The sequence below is a fragment of the Juglans regia genome, chromosome 12 (assembly GCF_001411555.2).
Source record: "Juglans regia cultivar Chandler chromosome 12, Walnut 2.0, whole genome shotgun sequence".
Taxonomy (NCBI): domain Eukaryota; kingdom Viridiplantae; phylum Streptophyta; class Magnoliopsida; order Fagales; family Juglandaceae; genus Juglans; species Juglans regia.
In genome coordinates, this window is record NC_049912.1 from 16,732,599 (window position 1) to 16,758,765 (window position 26,167).

At 38.5% G+C, this 26,167-nt stretch overlaps 1 protein-coding gene across 2 annotated transcripts; it reads left to right on the forward strand.

Annotated features, from left to right (window-relative positions):
* Positions 1-2,872: 2,872 nt before the first annotated feature.
* Positions 2,873-25,236, forward strand: LOC109011706 (protein transport protein SEC23-like). Of its 2 annotated transcripts, XM_018993003.2 has the most exons (13): positions 2,873-2,962; positions 3,138-3,897; positions 3,990-4,163; positions 5,661-5,822; positions 7,403-7,545; positions 7,871-7,946; positions 8,086-8,258; positions 8,393-8,474; positions 10,067-10,144; positions 10,887-11,048; positions 11,196-11,459; positions 11,670-11,774; positions 24,632-25,236. In XM_018993003.2, the coding sequence occupies exons 2-13, from the start codon at positions 3,148-3,150 to the stop codon at positions 24,776-24,778; spliced, it is 2,316 nt and encodes a 771-aa protein (XP_018848548.1). In that variant the 5' UTR covers positions 2,873-2,962; positions 3,138-3,147; the 3' UTR covers positions 24,779-25,236. The 2 variants fall into 2 exon arrangements, with proteins under 2 accessions (XP_018848548.1, XP_018848547.1); XM_018993002.2 differs by lacking the exon at positions 2,873-2,962 and having other exon boundaries at positions 2,994-3,897.
* Positions 25,237-26,167: the final 931 nt, after the last annotated feature.

Below are 26,167 nucleotides of genomic sequence, written 5' to 3' on the forward strand. Positions count from 1 at the left end.
GAATACAATTCAGGCTACCCAGAGGTATATCATCTCAATTACGGGTATGAGGTCTGACATCATATGAAAAATACCTTGGATTGCCCTCTGTGGTTGGAAAGGCTCGATATAACTCTTTCAAGAGTATTCTAGACAATGTAAGATTGAGAACTAGTTTTCACAAAGTCAAGGTTCTATCCCAGGCAGGGAAATAAATCTACATCAAAGTTGTTCTACAAGCCCTCCCCATCTATACCATGAATGTGTTCAAGCTACCTGTCTCTCTTCTAAAGGACATAAATAGTGTAATTCACAATTTCTAGTGGGGACAACAAGATAGAGAAAAAAAGGGCTCATTGGGTTTCTTGGAAGAGGATGAGGAAATCTAAACTAGAAGGGAGGATGAGATTTAGGGACCTTGAAGTTTTCAACAAAGCCTTGCTTGCTAAATAGTGTTCGAGGCTAATCCAACAACCCGAGACTCTTGCAGCAAAAGTGATGAAAGCAAAATACTATCCAAACACCAACTTCTAGCAAGCAAAATTAGACTCCAAGCCATCTTTTATTTGGAGGAGCTTTATTTTAGCCAGGCCTTTTGTTAAAGTAGGTGCCTATTGGAGGATTGGAAATGGCATGGAAACACACATATGGAGAGATAAATGGATTGCACATGCTACTCCTAGCAAGAGCATAAGCCCTGTCAAAGTGCTAGACAACAATGCCACTGTCTCAAATTTGATTAATCCTGAATCAAAGCAATGGTATACTAAGATGGTAAAGGAAATTTTTGTCCCTAGAGAAGCTGATACCATTTTGAAAACCCCTATTAGTGGCCTAAATATCAGAGACAAAATCATTTGGAAGGCTCTAAAGATGGCACTTTCTTTGTTAGAAGTGCTTATCACCTGGAAAATGAGAGGGTATTGTCAGAAAAATCCCAAGCTTCGAGCAGTAAATCTTTCACAGAAGTTTGGAGGCTGCTATGGCAGCTTAAAATCCCACCTGGAGACAAGGTTTTTTTTATAGAGAGCATGTCTAGAATCCCTTCCTACTCAATCTAATCTTTTCAAGAAGAACATTGTGAAGCAACCATTATGTCCTATATGCAGGTTAGAAGTAGAAGACATTGTGCATGCAGTATGGAGGTGTGAATCTGCCAAGGATGTATGGAGTGCTTGTTCAAAGAGCCTTCCAAGACCATGAAGCCACAAGTGGTTCAAGCGTTTGTAGTTGTAGCTAGGCAACTATGGTGGATGAGGAATTCTTTCATTTTTAAGGAAACATTTGCACATCCCTCTGCCGTTATTAGGGAGGCCAGACACACACTTGAACTACTAAACGAGGAGAATCCAAGAAGAGACTTCAGAACCAACCGAGCATGTACCTCATCAAATTCATGGCAAGCCCGCCCGCTCTCTACACTGGATCAAGCTGAATTGGGATGGGGCTATTGACAAGGCCCAGGGTCTCATCGAAGTAGGAGTGGTTGCCAGCGATAGTGCAGGCCATATTATTTCTACAATGAGATCTAGTAAACACCTCTTCCCTGACCCCTTACTAGGTAAGGCTTATGGGGCGTTGCAAACAGTGAAGATTGGATTGGACCTTGGCTTTACATAGGTCATACTTGAAGGGGACTCACTACAAGTTATAATGGCTCTCAAAAGTGATAAAGAATGCTGGAGTAGTGCTAGTATGATTAGGGGTGCAAATGGTCCGGTCTAGTCCGGCGATAGATCGAATATTTTCGGTCCATTATTTTTTCGGACCGGATTGGACCGAACACCCAAAGGGACCGGACCAGATCGATAGCTATCGGTCCGGTCCGGTTGGTCCATTCGGTCCGACCTAATTTTTTTTTTCGTTTTTTATTTTTTTAAATAATTAATAATAAAATTTATTTAAAATACTAAATTAAATTAAGTGACTTATTAATGTAAATTATGTAACAAATTCAATAAAAAAATATTTTATATGGTCAATGATAATAAATTAGATGAAAATTATATTATTAATTTATATAATTACTATATAATTAACTAATTGATATTATATATTAGTTAATTTATAGAATATTAACAAGTGTTAATAACATATTTAAAATTTTATATTGTTAATAGTGATAGGTTAAATGAAAAAATATATAAAATATTGTTAATTTATAGAATATTAACAAGTTTTAATAACATATTTAAAATTTTATATTGTTAATTGTATAATTATTATATAAAATATATATAATATTTTTTTATTTTTATTTTTTATTCGGTCCTGTCTGATCTGGCAAAATCTTGGACCGTGGACCGGACCGAAACTTTTCAATTATCTAAAACGTGGATCGAGACCGATAGGTCTCTATCTCGATCCTGTCCGGACCGAAACGGTCTGTCCGGTCGGACTGACCGTTTATCACCCCCAAGTATGATCATGAATGAAACTAAAGTGTAACTTCGAAGGTTTGCTAAGTGAGAGGTTTCTCATGTTAGAAGAAGTGACAACTCTATTGCTTACTTGTTAGTAAAAGACTCTCTTTTATTTTCTGACCATATTGTAACAATGGAAGAGATCCCAGCATGTATTTATTCCTTAGTTTAATGAAATGAAGATGAAAATTTGACTTAAAAAAAAAGAATGGAGTAGATTAAAGAATATATTTCTATTTTTCGTATTCTCAAAAAAATTTCAATTATTCATAAAGACCATAACTCAAATATTAATTTTGCACTTATTCGTTTCCTAAAAAGTAAAAAAAAAGCTTGCTCCGTATGGATTTATGATTTTATCAACACGTTTAACAACAAGAACCGAGGCAATTTTCATCGGTTTTACCGTAAGACTCAAGCACCTCAAACGAAGGAAGCCAACTTTAAAAAAAATAAAAACGTCTGTATATATTTTACAAGAATTAAAAAAATAGGAATGGAGAAAAGAGAGCCCACCACCTACGACTTTGCTGTCGTCGGCCTCGCAGTAGAAGACGAAGGTAGTAAATGAAATTTCTGTTGTTCATCTTTTTTACTAAAAATGGCGTCGGATCTATAATTTAGCAGTAAGGATTAATTATTTTTATTTCCTCCCTCCTTTCCCTCTCCGGTGACCCCTCTCTCTGATTTTGTAAGGGGTCGCCTCTAAATTCCGCGGTATTTGAATCATTTTAGGGAAATAGATATGTCGGAGATGGCGAACACAGATCCGGAGGGTCTCGACGGAGTTCGTATGTCATGGAACGTATGGCCGCGCACCAAGGTCGAGGCGAGCAAGTGCGTGATCCCACTCGCCGCCTCCATCTCACCGATCCGCCCCCACCCGGACATCCCCACCCTCCCTTACGCGCCCCTCAGATGCAAGACCTGTTACGCCGTCCTCAACCCCTTCTCGCGGGTGGACTTTACCGCCAAGATCTGGATCTGCCCCTTCTGTTACCAGCGCAACCATTTCCCTCCTCACTACTCCATGATCTCCGAGACCAACCTCCCCGGCGAGCTCTACGCCCAGTATACCACTGTGCAATATTCCCTCCACCAAAATCCTGACCCTAATCTCGGTCCTTCTCCTCTCTCGCCCGTGTTTTTGTTCATGCTTGATACCTGTATGATCGAGGAGGAAATGGGGTTCGTTAAATCGGCACTAATGCGTGCCATCGGGTTGTTGCCGGAGAACGCGCTGGTGGGGTTCATTTCGTTTGGGACCCAGGTTCAGGTGCATGAATTGGGGTTCTCAGACATGTCCAAGGTGTACGTGTTCAGGGGGAATAAAGAGATTTCCAAGGAGCAGGTTTTGGACCAATTGGGGCTTGGGGTTTCGGCCAGGCTAGCTGGCGGAACAGGGTACCAGAAGGGCGTGCCAAAAGGGTTTCCGAATTCAGGCGTCACACGGTTCTTATTGCCCGCTGCGGATTGTGAGTACACGCTCAACGCGGTGGGTTTTTGAATCCTATTGTGTGATTTGGTTATGTAGGGCTGATTTTTGATTTATTGAGGATTTTTTTTTTAATTTGTTGTGCATCTCAGTTGTTGGAAGAGTTGGAAACTGATCAGTGGCCTGTTCCGCCGGGGTGTCGGGCATCGCGGTGCACGGGAGTGGCTTTAAGTGTTTCAACAGGATTGCTTGGAGCCTGTTCCACTGGCACTGGTGCTAGAATTATCGCTCTAGTTGGTGGTCCTTGTACAGAAGGGCCCGGCACGGTAAAAGGAAATCCTGTCTTATTTGCTATTACTGCTTTTAATATGTGCTGGATGTTATCTTGTACTTTAATTGACCTCCACGGTTGTAATGCATGTTTATTATTGTTTACGGTTCTTGTAGTTTTTCATTTGTACCTTATTCTTTCAAAGTCACCTTGGTTCATATTTTCGTGTGTGGTACTATGAATGCATGGTAGTATGGAAAAACATGACAAAGAATTGAGCATGATTTTTTATTTTTTTTGATGATGGGGAACCACCCCACGGCAGAGCCCTTAGAACTCACCCATGGAACCTAAACTCTCGGGGAGACTAGCACAACAACCCACTGCCATGGTCTCCCACTTAATCGCAGTTTGATCCCGGGGAGAATTGAACTTGTGGCATGGGGCTCATGCACACAAGTTTGCCCTTGCCACTTGGGTACCCACAGGTGGGTAGAGCATGAAAAATGAATGATAAGGATTTCAACATTATTTCACAACATTGGTGAGTTTAGCTAATATTGTTAGGACTGTTTTTAGATAATATGTCTTGCACCATAAGAGTGGAATCAAATAGTTTAGGAAAGTTAAATAGGTTACATTTGCCATGATTGCTGACTCATGAGATGAAGTGTTGTTCATTGGGTCTCTCATTTTTATTAATGGAATTCTTATTTCCAACTTTATTATTAATGGAGTCAGTTATATGTTAACCCTTTGGGGTTGGCTCCAAGTGGTAAGAACATTGGTTTTGAGGGTAAACACTTTTCTTTTCAAGGTAGAAAGGAGGCAATTGTTCATTGGGCACGATTATGCGAGCCAGATTGCACTAAGGCGATTCATTCGCCCCTACTATCCTACAGAGAAATTCAAACTCTTAGTAAGACTAGGGCTAGGGCGACTCATTCTATTCTCTTTGTGGTCAAGTTGGTGAAGCGTCTAGCTTAGGGGGGGTCTGTTGAATCACTGAAAGACTCCCCCAAGTCTAAGGTTCAAACCCTTGGGTGCAAATAATTTCTAGGTGCTATGATGTCCCACGTCGCATTGGTGAGAAGCCGACGATTATGATTCGTGTGATGGGTGCAAATTAGAACTTAGATGGGGTTGGGGTTTAACTGAGTATAAGACTTGTTGCATTTGCACAGTCTCCAGGCTCAAGCCCAATATCATGCCAATATGGTCCCATGCATTTATAACATGAGCCAAGGCCAAGGCACTCACACATCATTTTCCTATTCAATGTTTCATGAATCAAACCTGAGTCTGGTTTATGCTCTGTTCCATGTAGAAGAAAAGCCTCTTTAATCTGGAATTTATCCTCGAATTTACTCATTGGACCTGATAGTCACATGTGCAGCATAAGAAAGTTGGGAGACAGCTTTACTTATAAAAAAAAGAAAGTTGGGAGACAGCTACTTTTTTTTTCTTTATTAAACTGATAAATTTCCAAGGATTATTTTTGTTCTTGTAATTTCTTGATGGTAACAACATTGGGTTGAATATATTTTTGCAGATTATATCAAAAGATCTATCAGATCCAGTACGATCACATAAAGATCTTGATAAGGATGCAGCACCTTATTTTAAGAAAGCAGTCAAATTCTATGAAAATCTTGCAAATCAGCTGGTTAGCCAGGGTCATGTTTTGGACCTTTTTGCTTCTGCCCTCGATCAGGTCTGTGTTAGTTTGCTTTTTAATTCTTTTATGACTTCTAGAAGTCTTTAGCCTATCATTTTTCATGTACCCTCAGTAGGGCTGTAATCAAGCCAAGTTCGAGTGAGTTATGCTTGGTCAAGCTTGGTTCAATTGTACTAAAATCAAGCTTGAGGTTGACTCAAAACTCAACTCAAGCTTTTTGGGTCACTCAAGCTCAACCTGTATGGAACATTTGCATATTTATAGTGCCTAATATCTACTATATGTAACCATATGAACTTATATAAACAATGAGTATATTTTACAACATTTATGTTAGTTATATTTATAAATAAGGAATTAAAACTTAAATTATATATTTCTTATATAATATCGTATTTATTGATAATAATCACTATATATACGTGTATGTGTTTATTTCATCATATATACATATATGATAGAATGTATTTATATATGTATGGTAATATTTTGAACGAGCTAATAAGTCAAGCTGTGTGAGTTTTATGAGTTTGCATCGTTTGATAATAAAGCCTAATTTTGTGTTCTTGAACGATTTATTTAATAATCAAATCGAGTTAAAAATGACAGTCAAATTTGAGTTGAATATTGAGTAGCCTTGTTCATGCAGGTCCCTAACACTCACAAGCAAATGACTAATTTTCTCGTATAAATTTTACTTTTCATCTGTTTTTTTATTTGAAATTTGTCAAGTAGTCTAAGATTCCTTCTTACAGTTCTTGTTATACTATCAAAGTGTGGGTCCTGACACCTTCTTTTCATGGTAACATGTCATGTAGAGCTTACATGTGGAATAATTGATTTTTTATGTAGACTTTATTTACAAAGAAACTTACATGAGAAAGTGGGGGAGGAAATTGAGCTTCCCGTTTAAATATTGTAGTAGATTTATTACAGCTTTGAAGAACTCATGTATGCGTACTTACCAAAAAAAAAAAAAAAGAACTCAAGTATGCGTGTATGATTTGGAACATTTTATTATTTATTTGAAGTGACCGTCTTTTGCCCTTTTTTATTAACTTCTTTGATTACTTATAGAAAAATAAAAACCAAAAAATAAATTGTAAAGTGTGTTTTTCATATTTTGCGTTAGTATAATCTTTCTTTTTCTTTATTCTTGATGCAGGAACGGTCAACATTTAAGAAGGCCGATGGTCTCACATTAAAACATAAGCATGTTTATAATTTAATGTTTTCAAGAAATAAGATCTTGTTTGTTTCTTGAACTTTGTTTATTGTCATTGATTAGTATTCAATATATTGTTGTTTAGGTACTTCTTTTACCTAGTGGGTTTTTTATTACAACTGATTGCAGCAATTTACTGTTTGAAGTAAAACCTAATGCATAACATGTTAATCCCAGGTGCTTGTGCTTGTGTTGCCTTTGCTTCTTCTGTAGGGCTGTCTTTGGGGGGGTGTTGTGGCAAAAGTTTTGGCTTCTATCATGAAATTTTAAATATTATAGTTACGAACAATTAATAAATCAGAATAATTGAGTTTTATTTGATAATCACAATTTTTATGCATTGTAGATTGTACCTGATATGCGTTTACTCTTGGGAATTTTAAATATATAGGTTGGGGTTGCAGAAATGAAAGTTGCAGTCGAAAAAACTGGTGGCCTTGTTGTTCAAGCTGAAAGTTTTGGTCATTCTGTATTTAAAGATTCTTTCAAGCAGGTATTCGAAGAAGGGGAGCAGTCTCTGGGCCTTTGTTTTAAGTGAGTTTGTCATTATTGAACACTTGATGTCTATTTTCTACTTCAATGGATTGGACCCTAATTTTTTTTTTTAATTTTTGCTTTAAGGTCCCTTTTATTTCAAATTAAATTGTGCCTGTGAGAGTAGGATTTCTCAAGTTCCATCATTTGTGCTTCACACAATTGCTCTAACCAGTGAAGACTCTCTTTTACTTTTATTCTTCTTTTACTTTGGTTTTATGCTGCTTATAAAATAAAAAAAAGCTTTGGCTTTTTGCTGCTATTATTCATGGCCCATGTAATGCTTGTAATTAATTGTCAATCTCACTTAACTAATTTGTTTCAGTGGCACACTAGAGATCAATTGTTCAAAGGACATTAAAATCCAGGGGATAATTGGGCCTTGCACATCGTTGGAAAAGGTCGCACCATTTAATTCTAAAGGCCTGATTTTATTTAGCTTGATGGCATCATTTTGGTAAATTGTTTAAGGTCCATGGAAATAAGACCAAGCAAATTTGTAATGATGGTGTTTGATGCTGATTATTGCAAACCTTGCAGAAAGGACCTGCTGTTGCTGATACAGCCATTGGGGAAGGTGGTACAACAGCATGGAAATTGTGTGGTCTTGATAAAAGTACTTGCTTGACGGTTTTTTTTGATCTTTCATCAAGTGATCGATCAAATACCCCAGGAACTGTAAATCCCCTGTTGTACTTGCAGTTTCTCACTAGGTATGTTTCTGGATTGTATCAGTGTGGGACTACCATATGTGTATATTCATGTGCGTGCACACATATTTGTGCCACTTTTTCTTTATTTGGTTTTGGTTTTTAATTGACTTTTGAGGTCTTATATGTACTTGCAGTTATCAAAACCCTGAAGGTCAATTAATACTTCGAGTGACAACCATTAGTAGAGGATGGATAGATAGTGCAGTGAGCTCAGAGGTTTGCGACTTCAGTTTTCATATCTTTTTTTCTGCGATGAAGCTCATTTGTCTGTGACTGTTCAAAAACTAATTGAATCTTTCATCCATATGTCGTGTGTATATATTTTAAGGCATGAAACCATAGATTTTATGTGAGATTTACTGGTTCAATTTACAGGCTAAGATAATCAGCAATAACTACATTAACATGTTGTAAATGAATGCATAACAGCACACAGGTTGATCTGTCAGTTCATTGATGCTGGAACATCTCCCTCTTTTTTCCGGTGCCAAAGATGGCGGATATTTATTTATTTATTTTGATAAGAAATATTTTATTTAAAAAAGTAATAGGTAAAGCCCAAGTATATAGGAAGTATATGAACTAGAAAAAGATACAATAAAATCATGAATACTAGTTCCATTTAATACAATAGTCAAAGCCCAAAGAATGGCGGTTAATTTTCTCAGATTGTTGTGGCATAACTCAATGGGGAAGTCTTATAGAGTTGGTATGAAACTATGGAACGTGCTCTATGCCTATTATGTAAATTTTGTTTTTGACCTAATTTTGTAGGGTGAGCTAGGATCGTACTTGAGACTGTTCACCACATTTGACACACACCTGTACCTGCTCCCTCGCATGGGTGTGCACACACATTAGTAACCATGCGTGCATGCGCATACTTAATTTTCTAGTTACTCTAAATAAAAAAGGGAGTGAATGTTCATGTATATTGCAATTTCACTTTCAACAAAGGTGGAATACAAATAAAATCCCAAAGACTTTTGGGGAAATAAAGGTTCACATTGTTACTCCAACTTTTCAATCAAGCCCCACTAGAATGAATGCTTTTAAAGGCGTGCCTTATTGGATGTGGATGATATGTGTTCCATGGACGCGACATATTGGCTTGAACTTCTGAAGGTCCAACTTCTCAATTGTAAGATGGAAGTCTATGCAGAAGGAATGCTTCTAAAGGCGAGTACGTCATATTGGATGTCTATGACACATTTTCCTTGGAGGCACCATTTCGGATTGTATACAAAGAATACACCTAACAACTACTAGGAAAGAATAATTTTATCTATTGATGAGTCCTTCCTATGGCTATCTCATGTTTCTGCGATTTGTCTTGTCATGTCTGTATTTTCTTATCACATTGAATAGGTTTTGTTCCTCAATGATTGCCTTGGTTATGGATGTTAAAATTATAATACGTTCTAGTTCCCTAGATTATGCTAGGTGAAATCTGTGTGTACTTGGGCTATGCCTCTTTCCAATCAACAAAACTTTATTCTTACTTATAGAAAGAAAATTATAATACGTCTATTGGTAAACCTCTGTTAAACATATGTTGATTTGATTAAAGCTTCTGTTGAATGGTTGGCCGTATTTAGGGTCCTGTATGTGTTGTTGCATGATATTTAATCTCTCACTGCTTGTATTGATTCTTATGACATTAATTTTTATGAAAAGTTGAGTTCTGCTTATCTCTACTAGTTGCTTGGCGATCTTGTTCGATGGTGTTTCACCATTGTTACAGTATAATTAAAGATGTGTCCATGAAGTGGAGGTAAATGCTGATAGGAAAATTATTTCTTATATAGGAATTGGTACAAGGATTTGATCAGGAGACTGCTGCTGTGGTAATGGCAAGATTGACTTCCCTGAAAATGGAGACAGAGGTATCTTACAAGTTTTTTCATCAGCTGTTAATTTCTCATGCGTATATATTTATTAATCATAGATATTTCACCATCTGTTGTATCTCTAATTGTTTAATTTGAAAGCAAGCTCTATTATTGTTTGAATAGATGATAGTGGGGAGTTCAAAGGGAAATGAAAGAAAAAATTCATGGAGATAGTTTTCATGTGTGAGACCAAGTTCAAAGGTATTTGAAACTCGACAATTGTAGAGTAACGCTCTGTCTGAGCGTCTGATTGTAATGATCTAGTTTTGTTTTAATCAAGTGTTTTTTTGTTAGAATTTATATATTGGGTTTGGAGTGTTGAATACTCTCCTCTCTTTGTTTTTTGGCACCGGGTGTCTAGAACAAAGTCTTGACTAATCCTAGGGGTGCACATGCCTTTCACAAAGAGTTTCTCGAAAGTGTACCTTGGGTAATTCAAAGGAAAACTTCCCATTCTGATGGTCCCTATAAATTGTTTGCACCTAAGGGATCGAACCTTAGATTGGAGGGAGCATGTCATCAAGACCAAGGCTCTTACCACTTGAGCCAACCCCTATGGGTTTATTATTCTCCTTTTAAGAGCAGATTCATTTTAAGAATCTTGCTTAGAAATAGTACATGAGGATTTATAAATTCTTGCCTCTTCACTAGTGGAACAATAGATTTGTAACATGTTGTGTAATGACGTTATCAAAGTAGCACACCTGATGATTGATTTTTATTTATCTTTAATCAGGAAGGGTTTGACGCTACAAGGTGGTTGGATCGGTCTCTCATTCGTCTCTGTTCTAAATTTGGTGACTATCGGAAGGATGATCCAGCATCTTTTACATTAAATCCTTCTTTTTCGTTGTTCCCTCAGTTTATGTTTAATCTGAGAAGATCACAATTTGTACAGGTATTCATGACTTGGTTGTTTTTTTCTTCTCTTCTTTTTATTTTTCTTCTCCTTCTCGCATACGGTAGTTGATGTCTACATATGCACCTAATGTACTTTATTATTTTGCTTTGGGGGGTGGGGGGGATTCTGGTTGGGTGTTGGCAGGTTTTTAACAACAGTCCAGATGAGACTGCCTATTTCCGCATGTTGTTAAACAGGGAAAATATCACAAATGCTGCTGTTATGATTCAACCGTCGTTGATATCCTATTCATTCAATTCACTGCCTGCTCCAGCATTGTTGGATGTGGCTTCCATTGCAGCGGACCGTATTCTCTTGCTGGATTCCTATTTCAGTGTTGTAATTTTCCATGGAATGCAAATAGCTCAGTGGCGTAATGCAGGATACCATAATCAGCCAGAACACCAGGTATCAATGCAATTGTTCTGGAAATGGTTGAAATATTAGTGTTAAAAAGTTTTTTAATTTTATCAATAAAAAGGAAACGAGTTTTTTAATTTTTTATTTATTTTTTGGATAGTTTCACTACACAATGCAAGTCTTTACAAGTAAACTTCATTTCAGAGATTGTTTCAAATAAGCTTTTTCCCTTAACTGAATATACTTGTTTTCTTTCAGGCATTTGCACATCTATTGCAAGCTCCTCATGATGATTCCCAGGTGATCATTCGGGAACGATTCCCTGTCCCTAGATTGGTTGTATGCGATCAGCATGGCTCCCAGGTTAGTACATTTTTCCAAGTTTGAGTTTTTTGAGCTTCTGTTGTTGCTATTAATTATTTTTCTAAAATCCATTTTCTTCAAGCAGTTGCTGATGCTTAACATAAATTCATCTCTAATCAATTGAATCTCACTAGAAGCTTTGCAGTTGTTTACATACCGAAGACTGATTCTGTAGTTTGTAATATGTATTCTCAGCAACATAGTCAGATAGAACGAATGTAGTATAGGGGAGATTCTCTTAGGGAGATGGAATGCTGGAATGGTTTCTCTTCTCGGATCTGCATAGTGACAAATCTTAGAATATAATGGTGAATTTGTTGCATTTGAATTGATAAAATGGCAATTCTAGCCTGCAAAATGGTGGCTTACCCTTGACCTATGTAAATATCTTCCTTAAGTGCTGGTAATGCCATTACATAACTCCTGCTAATTAGCAGAATTAAGAACTCACTGCGAGTAATTTATATTGGGCTCCAGTGATATTGAGTTGTTTAACCTCGATTATCTTCTACAATTCTAATAACACCTGCTTGACAAACAATTCTAATAACTCCCGAAAGTGATTTGAACTTTTGTTCATGATGTTTTGATTGTAATATTTGAGGGTTTTGTTATTTATTTATTTATTTTGGGTGGGGGAGGATATTACTGGCCTATCCTTATCTTCAGTTATAGTGGTTCTTTATATTAATGCCCAAGTTTCGTGCAAAGCTTCTGTCCTTGGATCTGTTTTGTGTTCTACAATCTGGTGATCTTGTCTAGTAATACGTTTCAACAAATTGAATCTTGATTTAGATAATGTAATTCAAGAATCAAATCTTTGAAAATATACAGGTTAAGTTTGGGCTTGAAGGTTGTCTTTAGGTAAATAAAATTTAATTTAGCAGAGTATTGAATAGGGTAAAAACATCAAACTATGATCATTTCAATTTAATGAGAAATTGTCAATATGTGCATTATTCTTCAGAATTTCTCTGTTTGTTCAAGTTATTGTTCTATTAACTACTCCTTCCTCATGATGGATGAAATGTTATTCATTTTGCACTTTCCCAACAAATATATGGGACTTTGAGACAATATTTCATGCCCTTTCTCCATTCATACCTTTTGTAAAACAGTTTTTTCCCTCAAATAAATTCCCTTGTTTGAACTTGAACTTTAAAGGTAAGAGAAGTCAATTAACTTGGGGCCTGTTCTATTCACAATGTAAATCTGTCAAGACTTGAATTATGTCTCTTGCAATATCTATGGGACTTCCATTATGAAAATAGTTACAGTTATGTTCTTTATCTAATCACATTTGAAGAAGCACCGACTAGTGTTACTTGAACCCTTTGCTATACCTGGGGGTACTGATGCCTATACAAAAAAAGAAGTAATTTTAGCATATCACTTGAAGTACCTTGGTCTTTGTTTAGGTGATGATGGTATGAGGTTGGGGATGGACTAGGTCTTATGTTTAACCTCACAACGATGGGTTCTTTGAGGAGTCTGGTTGTGGAAACTAAGGATTTCAACTAGGAAAAAGCTTCAGGCCGGATGGGTTTAAAACCCATTTTCACGACCAATAAAAAAATGACATGTAGGCATTCCATATTATTCGCATTGCAGCCGCATACACCCCAAAATGTCTCCCCCTCCTTTCTCCCCATCCCTCCCTCATCTGCAAGATGCACAAAGACCTAAAGCCCAAAAAAAAAGAAGCACGAAGCCGAAACTCCCTCTCCCTCCCCCATCTGCGCTCAACGCCGACAGAAGGTAGCCCTTGCAAAATCGTCTTCCGTTTGAAGCTCCCTCATGCCGAAGCTCCCTCTCCCACCAATACCTCAACCTTATCGAAGAAAATAATCCCACCACTTGTTGCACCAAGAGATTTAGGACGGATCAACAGACTAAATGCGAATGGTCTCCCCTGCCCCAGAAAAGAAAAGAAAACAAGTTCTGAATGGTAATTATTCGAACAATGCTCGATTGGATCCCACTATAGTCACTGATGCTTCTTGGAAAAGTTTAAATGGAGGGTTTAAATCACCATTTTGGTTCCGTTTGTTTTGTGCAATACCTAATCGCTTGCCTGCCTCATCGAAATGAATGCTACCCATGTGCATGTGTTGCTTTTCCCCCATTCCCAACCGACCCAAATACCCATTTTGACATTTTCTAATATCTTGATACTGAAGTCCAATTTATAGAGATTGACATGATATTTTTCAAAATTGTTTGAAAAGGGTATCTTTATAAAATAAAATTTATGCATTTTTCTATCATTTTCATACATACTCATGCATTACACTGATAGTGATGAAACTTGAGCACCCGTGTGCCGCAGTTTGGTTATGCAACCCAAAACTAGATGCAGCATCTCGGTAGATTCTGAGATGCAGGGGAAAACAGGGAATTAATCCAACTGGGGTGGGGGGATGGGGATGGACCTCTTGAGAGTGGCTCTCCCTAAGGAACTTGTGTGGAGATTACTCCATTTTGTAAATGAAATTCCCCTGTCAATTTCTTAGTTGGGGGAGGGAGAGGGAGCTTCGGCTTTGTGCATTTTTTTTTGGGGCTTTAGGGCTTCGTGCGTCTTGCAGATGGGGGAGGGAGAGGGGAGAAAGGAGGGGGAGACGTTTTGTGGTATATGTGGCTGTAATGAGAATTTCTATGGAATGCCTACATGTCATTGTTTTATTGGTCGGTGTGAAAATGGGTTTCAAACCCATCCGGCCTGAAGCGTGACTCTTTCGACTACGACAAAGTGGACCAACAACATTATTGGATTAAGGAAAAGAGCATTATTGGATTACGGAAAAGAGCAGGAAGGTGAAGAAGTTCATCACTTTTGGTTATGGAAAGATGGGTTGGTTGGTGCAGACGGTGGAAGCCTATATTCGGTTGGGTGGTTCCAGCAAGTTCTATACAACTTCGCATGAGGGTAATCGTACCTTTTTGGATCAATGTTGTTCAAATTTCTATGGTAGATACTTGGTGATTGCGGAACACGTGGATAGTGGTAGGCATGGTTTTATTGTTGTTCTTGAGGGGTGCATTGAAAAGTGTGGACCAGTTTTGTGAAAACTTTTAGGGATGTTTGCAGTTTTTCATCCCCTGTTTCGGAGGTTGAGAACAACGGTATCAGCTAGTGGGCCAATGGCTTGTCATGAGAAGTAGTATTAGTTGAGGCTATCATCATCTGGGATCTTTTTAGGTGGGGGGAAATTGTATAAGGCATTGTTGGAGAAGCTGGTGCTTCATCCGCCATCTTAGAATTTTTCTATTATGCGTGGCGGTTCTGGGGTGGGTGGTGCGTCAATTGCTAGTGGTAGTGTGATGGTCTTGGCTTCAAAGGGCTCCTAATTGTTTGCCACATGCAAAGGATGTTGTTGCCAACTTTCTTGAGGGTGGTGTCTGACAAGGAAGACGGGGATGTTAATGGCATTGAAGATCTAGTTACTCAAGATTATGGAGAAGATCAACCATCTTCTCTCAAAGGCCGATGCGGGTATGGGCCTGTTAGTGGGTTCAAGTCTTTCTACTGAGCCCAGTCCAAATGAGTTGATTAATGGTCCTTAGCATGGGCTTACCCTTTGTGTCATGGGCTAGCAACAATGGTAAGGAATATCCATTACTGGGCCCCATAAGCTTACTCGGCTAGTTCCCTTGTGGTAGGTCAAGCATGTAAATGGGTATGCTTCTCTCGAATTGGGTTCTACTTTGATAACCATTCCTAGCATGTTGGTAGCTATTCCTCTGCCACTTGGGCTGTTACAAAATTGGTCATCGACCGTTTCTGAACATCCGACTACTTTGCCGCTGGTGGCCTCATTGATGAGGGAGATATTGGGTGTGATGTCTCGAGAAGCTTCGTTTTGCATTATTGTTGCCATTGTGGTTTCTGAAGGTGTTGATCTTCATGTTCTTCCATTTGGTGGCCAATTCCTATTGGAGGAACAATTCTATTGAGATGCTCATGTTAATTGTCATGTTGTTTGATGTAGAATAATAGTGGAATAAGAAAGAGAAACAGAATAATAGTAGAACAGAGAAGAAAAGAAGCCAGAAAAGATAAGAGAGGAAGAAGACAGAGAAAGGGGGTTGGAAGAATGGCGGCTGTAACACGCACTCAATTGTTTAATCTCAAAAACTCTCCTGCAATGTTTCATTATAAGCATTTAAATAGTAAAATAACCCAAACCCTAAATAAACCATAGAAAGTCTATGGGCTAAAGCCCAAACCCATTAATACAAACCCAAATAAAATAAATAAAACATAAGTAAAATAACCAAAATAACAATAATAGGAGATGTCCTCATCAACTCTCCCAGGGTGGGAGAATAAACTCGACTCTGTCGAGTTGACAAATCACAATAAGGCTGCAATCAATCACCCAACCATAAGCTAAGTGGTTGAGCAAGCTTCTTCCGCCGCCTATAAACACGTGTGAGTGTAGGCCTGAATCTGGTGTCCCCACTAACTCTCTTGGAACGGGTGGACGTTGACCCGGGCAAAGGAAGATTTTGCTGACTCCGATAAAGCTCCAATAAATCTGGATGAAGCTGCTGGAGTGTCTTTTTGGGAATCCATGTACAATTGGAATCAGGTCGATCTACCCAACGAACAAGGAAATGCTAAACCTCTCCATCATTGGTAAATACAATTTGTTAATCTAAAATAGCATCAATTTTATCTTTGTGTGCTGTGATAGATGGCATTGGAGTAGGAGTGACAAAAGGTTTAGGGTCAAGGTCCACAGATGGAGGTAGAAGAGGATCATTGGAGGGATTGAAATGGCCTTTGTAAGCAACTAAGTCCTCAATATTGAAAGTAGAGTGGCAACCAAAATGTGATGGAAGATCAATGACATGCATTTGGACCAACGTGCTTTAAAATTTTAAAAGGACCAGCACTACAGGCCTGCAATTTGGAAGCTGATCCAGGTGGACGCCGTTCCGGTCTAATTCGGATCATAACATAATCCCCAATATTAAATACAATATGCCGTTTATGCAAATCAGCTCGAAGTTTATATGATGCATTACTGGCTTCAAGTTGTTTATTGATCTCAATATGCAAATCATGAATATGTTGTACAAATGTCTCAGCTGACACAGACACACTAGCATGTGGGGACATGGGAATAAGGTCTAAAGGCTTCCTAGGCTTATAGCCATGAACAACTTCAAAGGGACTCGTACCTAAAGATCGATTCACAGAACTGTTATATGCAATTTGAGCTGTAGGGAGGATCAAATCTCAATTCCGAAGCTTTTCCTGGACCAGACATCTTAATAAATTGCCAAGACTGTGGTTAACAATTTCAGTTTGACTATCCGTCTGAGGGTGATAAGTGGTGGAGAATTTCAGTTTAGTGCCAACCATATGCCATAGGGTTCTCCAAAAATAACTAGTGAAACGAACATCTTTATCGGAAACAATAGTCTTAGGAAGACCATACAACTTGACAATCTCATTAAAGTACAACCTAGGACTTTAGACGCATCTGAAGTCTTGCTACAAGGGATAAAGTGAGCCATTTTTGAGAAACAGTCCACTACAACAATAATAGTGATCTTTCTTTGGAGTCTGTTGAAGTCCTAATACAAAATCCATACTGATGTCTTGCCAATGACAACTAGGGATGTGAAGGGGCCTGTAGAGACCAGTGTTTTGTCGCTTTTGTTTTGCCAATTGACAGGTGTTACATGTGCTAACTATCTTAGCCATATCTTTTTTCAAAATATGACATTGACATTCATGATAGACAAAAGGGAGATGCGGCGGCTCAAAGCATCAGCTGCTTGGTTCTCAACACCCTTCCTATGTTTCAAAACAAAAGAAAAAGCCTGCAAATATTCAATCCAACGGCCATGCCTAGAATTCAACCTTTTCTGGGAGTTAAGGTAGCGGAGGGCCTCATGGTCCGAATAAATAACAAACTCCTGGGGCAACAAATAATGGCGCCAATAGCATAAAGCCTGCACAATTGCGTACAATTCCTTATCATACTTAGAAGTATGATATTTGCAGTGGACTGTTTGCAGGCTTTATGATACTTAGAAGTATGATACTTAGAAGTATGATAAGGAATTGTACGCAATTGTGCAGGCTTTATGCTATTGGCGCCATTATTTGTTGCCCCAGGAGTTTGTTATTTATTCGGACCATGAGGCCCTCCTCTACCTTAACTCCCAGAAAAGGTTGAATTCTAGGCATGGCCGTTGGATTGAATATTTGCAGGCTTTTTCTTTTGTTTTGAAACATAGGAAGGGTGTTGAGAACCAAGCAACTAATGCTTTGAGCCGCCGCATCTCCCTTTTGTCTATCATGAATGTCAAGGTCAAAGGCTTTGAAAGACTTAAGGAAGAGTATGAGTCTTGTCCAGGTTTTAGGAATATTTTTCTCGCTTTGCAAAGTGGGCAGTCTGATACCATTGATGGCTTTTGTCTTGAGACTGATTATCTTTTTAGATCCAATAAGTTGTGCATCCCTCGGACTTCAGTTCGGGACATTATAGTTTGGGAAATTCATGCCGGAGGCTGGGCCGTACATTTTGGATGTGATAAGACTATAGAGGAGATTGAACGTCAATTCTATTGGCCTAGCTTGAAGAAAGATGTGGCTAAGATAGTTAGCACCTGTAACACCTGTTAGTTGGCCAAACAAAAGCTACAAAACACTGGTCTTTACAAATCTCTTCCCGTCTCTAGTTGTCCTTGGCAAGACGTCAGTATGGATTTTGTATTAGGATTTCCACGCACTCCAAAGAAGCATGACTCTATTTTTGTTGTCGTGGACCGTTTCTCGAAAATGACTCACTTTATCCCTTGTAGCAAGATTTCAGATGCATTTAAGTTCGCTAGGTTGTACTTTAATGAGATTATCAAGTTGTATGGTCTTCCTAAGACTATTGTTTCGGATAGAGATGTTCGTTTCACTAGTCATTTTTGGAGAACCCTATGGCATATGGTTGGTACTTGTAACACCCCTTCCCGTAGGTTAGGAATATTACTAATATTCATAACATAGTGCCTGGTGAAGAGATTCGTATCCTGAAATATCTCATTTATTGAAACATCAATTAAACTGAACATAGCTATTTTTGAAGCATGAAATTGAAAACATAAAGTAAAAACATAAACTAACTAATTCTTGTGTAAATAACACTTATTCCTTTATAAGTCTTTACACTAGATCTATTCCTAGCCCTCAAGCTCTGTGTCCTCGTACTCATCATCTATGACAGTTAAACATAGAAGAAAATAGAGAAACAAACAAAAATAAGTCGAATACTCAGTAAATAGCACATCATACCGTAAAATACATCTTAGCCTAGCATAGACTTATTTTTGAAAGACTCTTCATAACATTCATACATCATCATAGATTTACAATCATATGGTAAACATAACTCAATTTAACATAGGCTTAATTTTTGAAAAACTTTACATACATACATATATAGTCACAGAAACAGAAACAGAACGAGGAGCCTTTTGTTCTCTCCGTACATCTCCCATATGATACTCGTAAACCCTAGTACACCCATTCAGCCGTCACCCATTACCCACTGTTGATCGGAGAGTAGCACCTCACCTCCGTCACAGACGTGGCCGACGGACCCCGGTGTCCTCGGCGAGGGTTGCCCGGCGTTGGTCCTTTACGGCGAATAGTTTCTTTTCGCGAGACTACTTCTCGGAGCTTATTTTCGTGAGATCCAACCACACTTGCCGATGATGGCATCCTCACCACTTCCACAGACATGGCCGACGTGCCCCAGTGACCTCGCTGAGGGCCATCCGGCGACGGTCATCCCGCCAGCGACCTGATTTTTCCCTAGGTCTTTTTCTGCCGCCTTCCAAAGTGCTCCAGTGGCCGTGCTGCTGCCTTAGAGGGCTACGGTGAGTTGGCAACCAACAGCCGCATCTTTCCATGGTTTCTGAAAGATGACGTTTGGTTGCTGACCAGGTTTCTTTCTAGGTGTTGGGGCTGTTTGGGCTTAGAATGGTTTCTTCTATGAGGTTGATCATAGAATCTAAATCCTCTACACTCGTGAAGGAGGGAGCATGTTGGGTATTACTAAAAGGAGTCGAAGGGTGATTTCGAAATTGGTTCTGGGTTCAACAACAGTACAATGGCTGGCTAAGGTCATGACTGTGTGTACAAATGAGAAACAAGATTTTTACTCCACTGTCCAGGAAGGCATACGTACTTTCATAGTGCATCGCTGCTCAAATTCTCGAGGACGTTATATGGCAGTAGAGGAGTATGGTGGTGGTGGGAGGAGGAATTTTATATTCATCCCCGAGGAGGAGGGCAGTGGCTGGAGAATGATGGGGGAGGTACTGCATGATTTTTCTCACGGCAAGACCAATCTTGTGGAAGGACAAAGAGGTGCTGGAGGGGGGCCAGTCCCTCCAACTCAAATGCAAGGGGGCTATAGAAAACATGTAGGTAGCGCGGAAGAGAGCTTGGAAGGGAAAGACCCAAGTACATTCTCGGTGTCGAGGCGATCTTATGCGACCACTTTAAAGACGGGTCATGCCTCGGGGTTTCAGAATGAGGGGGTTTGCAAATCACCACTTAGGACCCGCTTGTAGAGATGCACAATTCTTTAAAGGAGATGGAAACCTAACTGGTCGAGTTGAAGGCAGCAATAACTTGCTTGTCTATGAAAATAGACTTAATTTCAGCTGGAGACAACATAGTTGTAAGAAACAAGACGGGCCCGAACCCTTTAAACTCTAAAGGAAAACGGAAAATCGGATTTGGCCCTGCCCCCATAACCAGATTGAGGAGAGTATGGCGGGTCAAAAGGAAATCTAGAATATTTGAAGTGGGGTCTACATCCAATATCGGCGTTGAGACATTAGTAATGGAATGCCATTCGTCTTTTGTTACACCCTTGGTCCCTGAAAAAACTATGGCTCCCTCGGTGGAGTTGAACGAAAATGATGTACTGCCGAGGTCTGAAAGAGATGTAGAATCCGATACCACCCTAGAGGTGAAGGAACTTGCTGTCACCCCAGAATCTCCAATGGGTCTGAAACCATTGGAGAGAACCGATGGAGTTGCTGGAGAACCAATGAGCTTGGCGTTGGTGCCTTGTATAGAGGAATGTCCAAAGGCGAGAGTGCAGTTGGATGCTGTGTCTGGGGATAATGTTGCTCCCTTGGTCTCTCTTCCTCCAATAGCAGATTGGATTCTGCCTAAAGTTAGCGAGATTCAGCAGTTTGTGGGAATTTCACATGGAGGATGTGAAGACCAATTTAAAGAACTAATTACTGCGATTGAGGCAATCCATGCGCTTGAAACCAAATCAAGTTTCAAGAAAAGCAGGGAGTTACAACGTTTTCATTGGGCAATCAACTACGACACTAAGAGTGATAGCTCAACTAGAGGGAAGTCCAAAGGGAGGGCATTGTGAAGTTTTAGTTTTAAAGGAGGAAATAAGTGCTTGGGGTTACGTTTCCGGGTAGCGTTTTAATTCTACGGAAAACAAGGGGTTGGGGTCGGGCTTAGTGAGATTGTCAAGTTGTATGGTCTTCCTAAGACTATTGTTTCCGATAAAGATGTTCGTTTCACTAGTTATTTTTGGAGAACCTTATGGCATATGGTTGGCACTAAACTTAAATTCTCCACCGCTTACCACGCTCAAACGGATGGTCAAACTGAAGTTGTTAACTGCAGTTTTGACAATTTATTAAGATGTCTGCTCTAGGAAAATCTTCGGAATTGGGATTTGATTTTCCCTATAGCTCAAATTACATATAACAGTTCTATGAATCGGTCTTTAGGTGTGAGTCCCTTTGAAGTTGTTCATGGTTATAAGCCTAGGAAGCCTTTAGACCTTATTCCCATGTCCCCACATGCTAGTGTGTCTGTGTCAGCTGAGACATTTGTACAACATCTTCATGATTTGCATATTGAGATCAATAAACAACTTGAAGCCAGTAATGCATCATATAAACCTCGAGTTGATTTGCATAAGCGACATATTGTATTTAATATTGGGGATTATGTTATGATCCGAATTAGATCGGAACAGCATCCACCTGGATCCACTTCCAAATTGCAGGCCCGTAGTGCTAAAGGGAGGGCATTGTGAAGACGGGAAAACAAGGGGTTGGGGTGAGGTTTTTGGGTAGAGTTTTAGTTCTACGGGAAGCAAGGGGTTGGGGTCGGACTTGGTGTATTTTGGATTTTTTTTCACGGGCTTTTTGGGTTATTAGGGGTTTTCTATTATGGGCAAGGTGTTCTCTTGTATAAATTCAGTGTACTTAGTTACTCCTTTTAATATATATATATATATAATATTTTTACTTATAAAAAAAAAAAAATGTGGTTTTGGGGAGAGATGGTGCACTTGGATCAAGCATTGTGTATCTACAATTCGATTCTCAGTTTTGGTGAAAGGCTCTCCGGCGGGTTTCTTTTCCAGTATGCAGGGGTTGAGACATGGAGATCCTCTTTCCCCTTTACTCTTTGCTAATATTACGGATGCATTGAGTTGTATGTTGGATGTTGTTGTTGGAATGGTTTTTTAGGCTTTTATGTGGGGAGTCTTAATTTTGTGTATTTCAATAATTCTCACCTTTTTGTAGATGACGCGTGCTATTTGGCGAGCTGGACATAGGTCACATTCAAACTTTGAGGGCACTCTTGCTTTGTTTTGAAGTTGTTTCTGGTTTGAAAGTGAATCTTGTGAAGTCTGAAATGGTTCCCATGGATGTTATGAGAAATATCCAAAGTTTGGCAAGTATATTGGGCTGCAAGATTGCTTTGTTGCCCATGATTTTCCGTGCTTTTCTTTGGTGTAATTGGGGATGAGGCCAAGTTGCATCTTGTTAGTTGGGACAAGGTTTGCTCCCCAATTTCTAGAGGAGTATTGGGTGTTTGTAAATTCAGAATTTTTAAATAAGGCTCTTCTTGAGAAGTGGTGGTGGTGGTGGTGGTATCATTATGAGGAGACTTTGTGGAGGGTTGTTATTGATTCTAAGGCCTTGTTTGGATGTTGAGATAAGATGAGAAATCTGTGAATAATAGTGAAATAGTTTGTGAATTGTAGTGAAATTGTTAGAGTTAGGCTTGGTTTGGATAGCAAAGTCTTTCAAACTCACCTCATTTCATCTCATCTCATCTCAATATGCGAACACCACAAACACAAACACTTTTTAATTTCAAATTTTCAAAATTTTCATCTAATCATTACAAGTTTCCCAAATTTCCAAACAAAATACAAAAAACAATTTAACTTTTTCAAATCCCAAAACAAAAATAATATTAAAAATTATATTCTAATAATATTTTAACTTTATAATATATTTTTTTCAATTTTTTCTCCCTCAGTTCCCAAAATCCTATAAAACATATTAACTCAACCATTTCACTACTATTTACAAACCATTTCACTATTATTCACAGATTATCTCATCTCATCCATCTCACTATTTAAACTAGGCTTTAAGATGTTTTATGGAGTTTTGAGAAATGAGAGAAAAAGTTTAATAAAAATATTATAAAGTTGAAATATTGTTAGAATATAATTTTCTTAATATTATTTTTGTTTTGAGATTTGAAAAAGTTGAATTGTTTTTTGTGTTTTGTTTGGAATTTTGGAAAAATTGTAATGATTAGATGAAAAAGTTGAAAATTTGAAATTGAAAAGCGTTTGTGTTTGAATGTTGTTTGGATGTTGAGATGAGATGGGTTGAGACCATCTCAACATCCAAACAGGGCCCAAGTATGGGAGTGGGTTTTTTTTTGGGGGGTGGGGGCGCTAAAATTTTCAGATTTGAAGTAGGTGAGGGTTCTAGAATTCGTTTTTGGCATGATACTTAGTGTAGTGATAGGGCCCTCAAGCATGTGTTCCCTATTCTTTTTTAAATGGCATGTGATAAGGAGGCTTTGGTGGTATGTATGATGGATAGATCTTGTGGCTCACTGCAGTGGAATGCTAGTTTCAAAAGAGCAGTGCAGGATTGGGAATTAGGAGCTATTTCTGGTTTTTTTCAGCTTGTTGTATGCTATAAACATTGGTAATGATGTGGTGGTAGGATGGCTTGATTCATAATGGAGGAGATTCGTGGTTCGATATTTGTACAAGATGCTAATAGTCCAGACCCATGATTCTTTTCCGTGGAAGTGAATTTGGAGCTTCTGCCTAAGATAACTTTCTTTGTCTGGACAGCTGATCTTGGCAAAATCCTTACCATAGGTAATGTGAGGAAATGTGGACTTATTACTGATAGGTGTTACATGTGTAAGAGAAATGGTGGATCTGTGGATCATTTATCATTACATTGTGAGGTGGCTGGGTTTTTGTGGAATGACATCTTTAACAGGATTGGTTTTGTATGTGGCCTTCAGGGTAACTCCCAAATAACTGCTTTGTGGACAATGATTCCCATGTGTTATGTGGTGTCTTTGGTCGGAGAGAAATGGTTGGTTTTTTGAAGACCGGGAATGTTCTGTGGAGGAGTTAAAGAGATTTGTCTTCAATACTTTATTCAGTTGGGCTATTGTCATTGATTTCAATAGGGCTAGTTTTTATGATTTTCTTGTAGCTTCTACTAGTTCCTAATGTGTATTTAGGTGTTTCCTTTGTATACTCCTTATGTAATTTACCTATTAAAAAAAGATGTTTAGATCTCGCAGATGGTACAAAGTCAGTGTCTTGAGTGTTCAAATCCACATAATGTCCAATACAATTAACTTCTGTCTACTTGATGGTTGCTCTTGGTCCCCAGAGTTTTTGAATTCTATATGTAATAATGCATGTCTAGTTGAAACAGTGTGGTTGATATGATTTTATTTTAGCTTTTATCTCATGCAAAGCTTTATATGTTTGTGATTCCGTGCTGAACAGGCTAGATTCTTATTGGCAAAATTGAACCCATCAGCTACATACAATAATGCTAATGAGATGGCTGCTGGGTCAGATGTGATCTTCACAGATGATGTGAGCCTTCAAGTCTTCTTTGAGCATCTTCAGAGGCTGGCTGTGCAATCTTGACAGCAGGCAAGGGTTGAGAGTTATACACTTGCTCTAGGGGTTTTGTTTCGAGTAAATTCCCAGTCTGGTTTTGGTTTCGTCCTGCTCATTCGGGTTCTCCCTCTCTCTCCCTTGTTTTTAAAGATGACGGATCAGGCCCCGGGTTATTTAAAAAATAAGGACAGCCTAGGTTATTCTTTGGGGGAGGTATTGCTTCCTTATAAGAATAAGGGAGGGACAAAGATGTCGGTTGAGTTCTGAATTATGGGAAAAGAAAGGTATATGATGATAATGTAAGTTAGAGGAGGATTCAGCAGGGGAGCCAATCAGTAAGATATATTTGTCTAAAGATATTCTTTTTCCATCTTTACATTTTTGTATTAACCCAAATCAGAAGTATGCCTTGTGTATCTAAATTTTATAGTTATATATACTCTTATGGAATTGATGCTCCTTGTTTGGACAGTTCGGGAACTCTACCTGCTTTGTTCATTTTCTTCTTCTCTATGTATCTCTTAACTTAGCGTGGCGACTCAATTTTATCTTTGACTTTTCCCGAAACTTTCTTTGGCGGGGATGGGATGAAAGGCAATTGCATTATTCTTGTTGAAGCTTTCATTGAATATAAATAAATAGGGATAAGTACATTTACAAGTGGTACATTCGATTCTAAATTATAAAAAATTATTACTTTTAATCTCCATTAAAATCACACTAATTAAGATTATATCATGCTATTTATTTTTTCATCGATATTATCAATAAGATTTGGTAACTATTTTATAGTTGGAAGGTGTAATGTGCTAATTTAGTAGTTTGGAATTCAAATTTTAAACATTGATGGTTCGCGAGCGTATTGTGTTAGTTTGGTCCATGGCCTGTCAAATTGCTTTCCAGACCTTTTTTTGGAAGAAAAAGCTCATTCCATTAATCAACCCAACTGAATATAAGGAGGGAGATCCTTCAACATTACAATATGATCATAACTGGATAGAGCATCTTTTGCTAACAAATGAGCTAAAGAGTTGTCATTTCTCCTAACATGAGAAACCTCCAACTTAGCAAAATTACTTAAGAGTTGTTTTGCTTCATGTACATACATACTAGTACTGTTACAACCTTCTTTGTCCCTTCTAAGGTTGTTGATGACTTGAAGGGAATCTCCTTCAATAATAATCTGTGTAAGCCCAAGCTCCAGACCAAATTGCACCGTTTTAAGAGCTCCGAATACCTCAGCTAGCAATGGATCAGGATAGAGGTGTTTCTTGGTCCTCAAGGGTGCTATGATTTTTCCTGAACTGTTCCTCACTACCACTCTCACACCAACTAAACCTCTAACTTTTCCTCAATAATAAACTGTTCCTCAACTTTCCAGACCTTTTAGGCGAACTTTTATTCATGCTAGTTTCA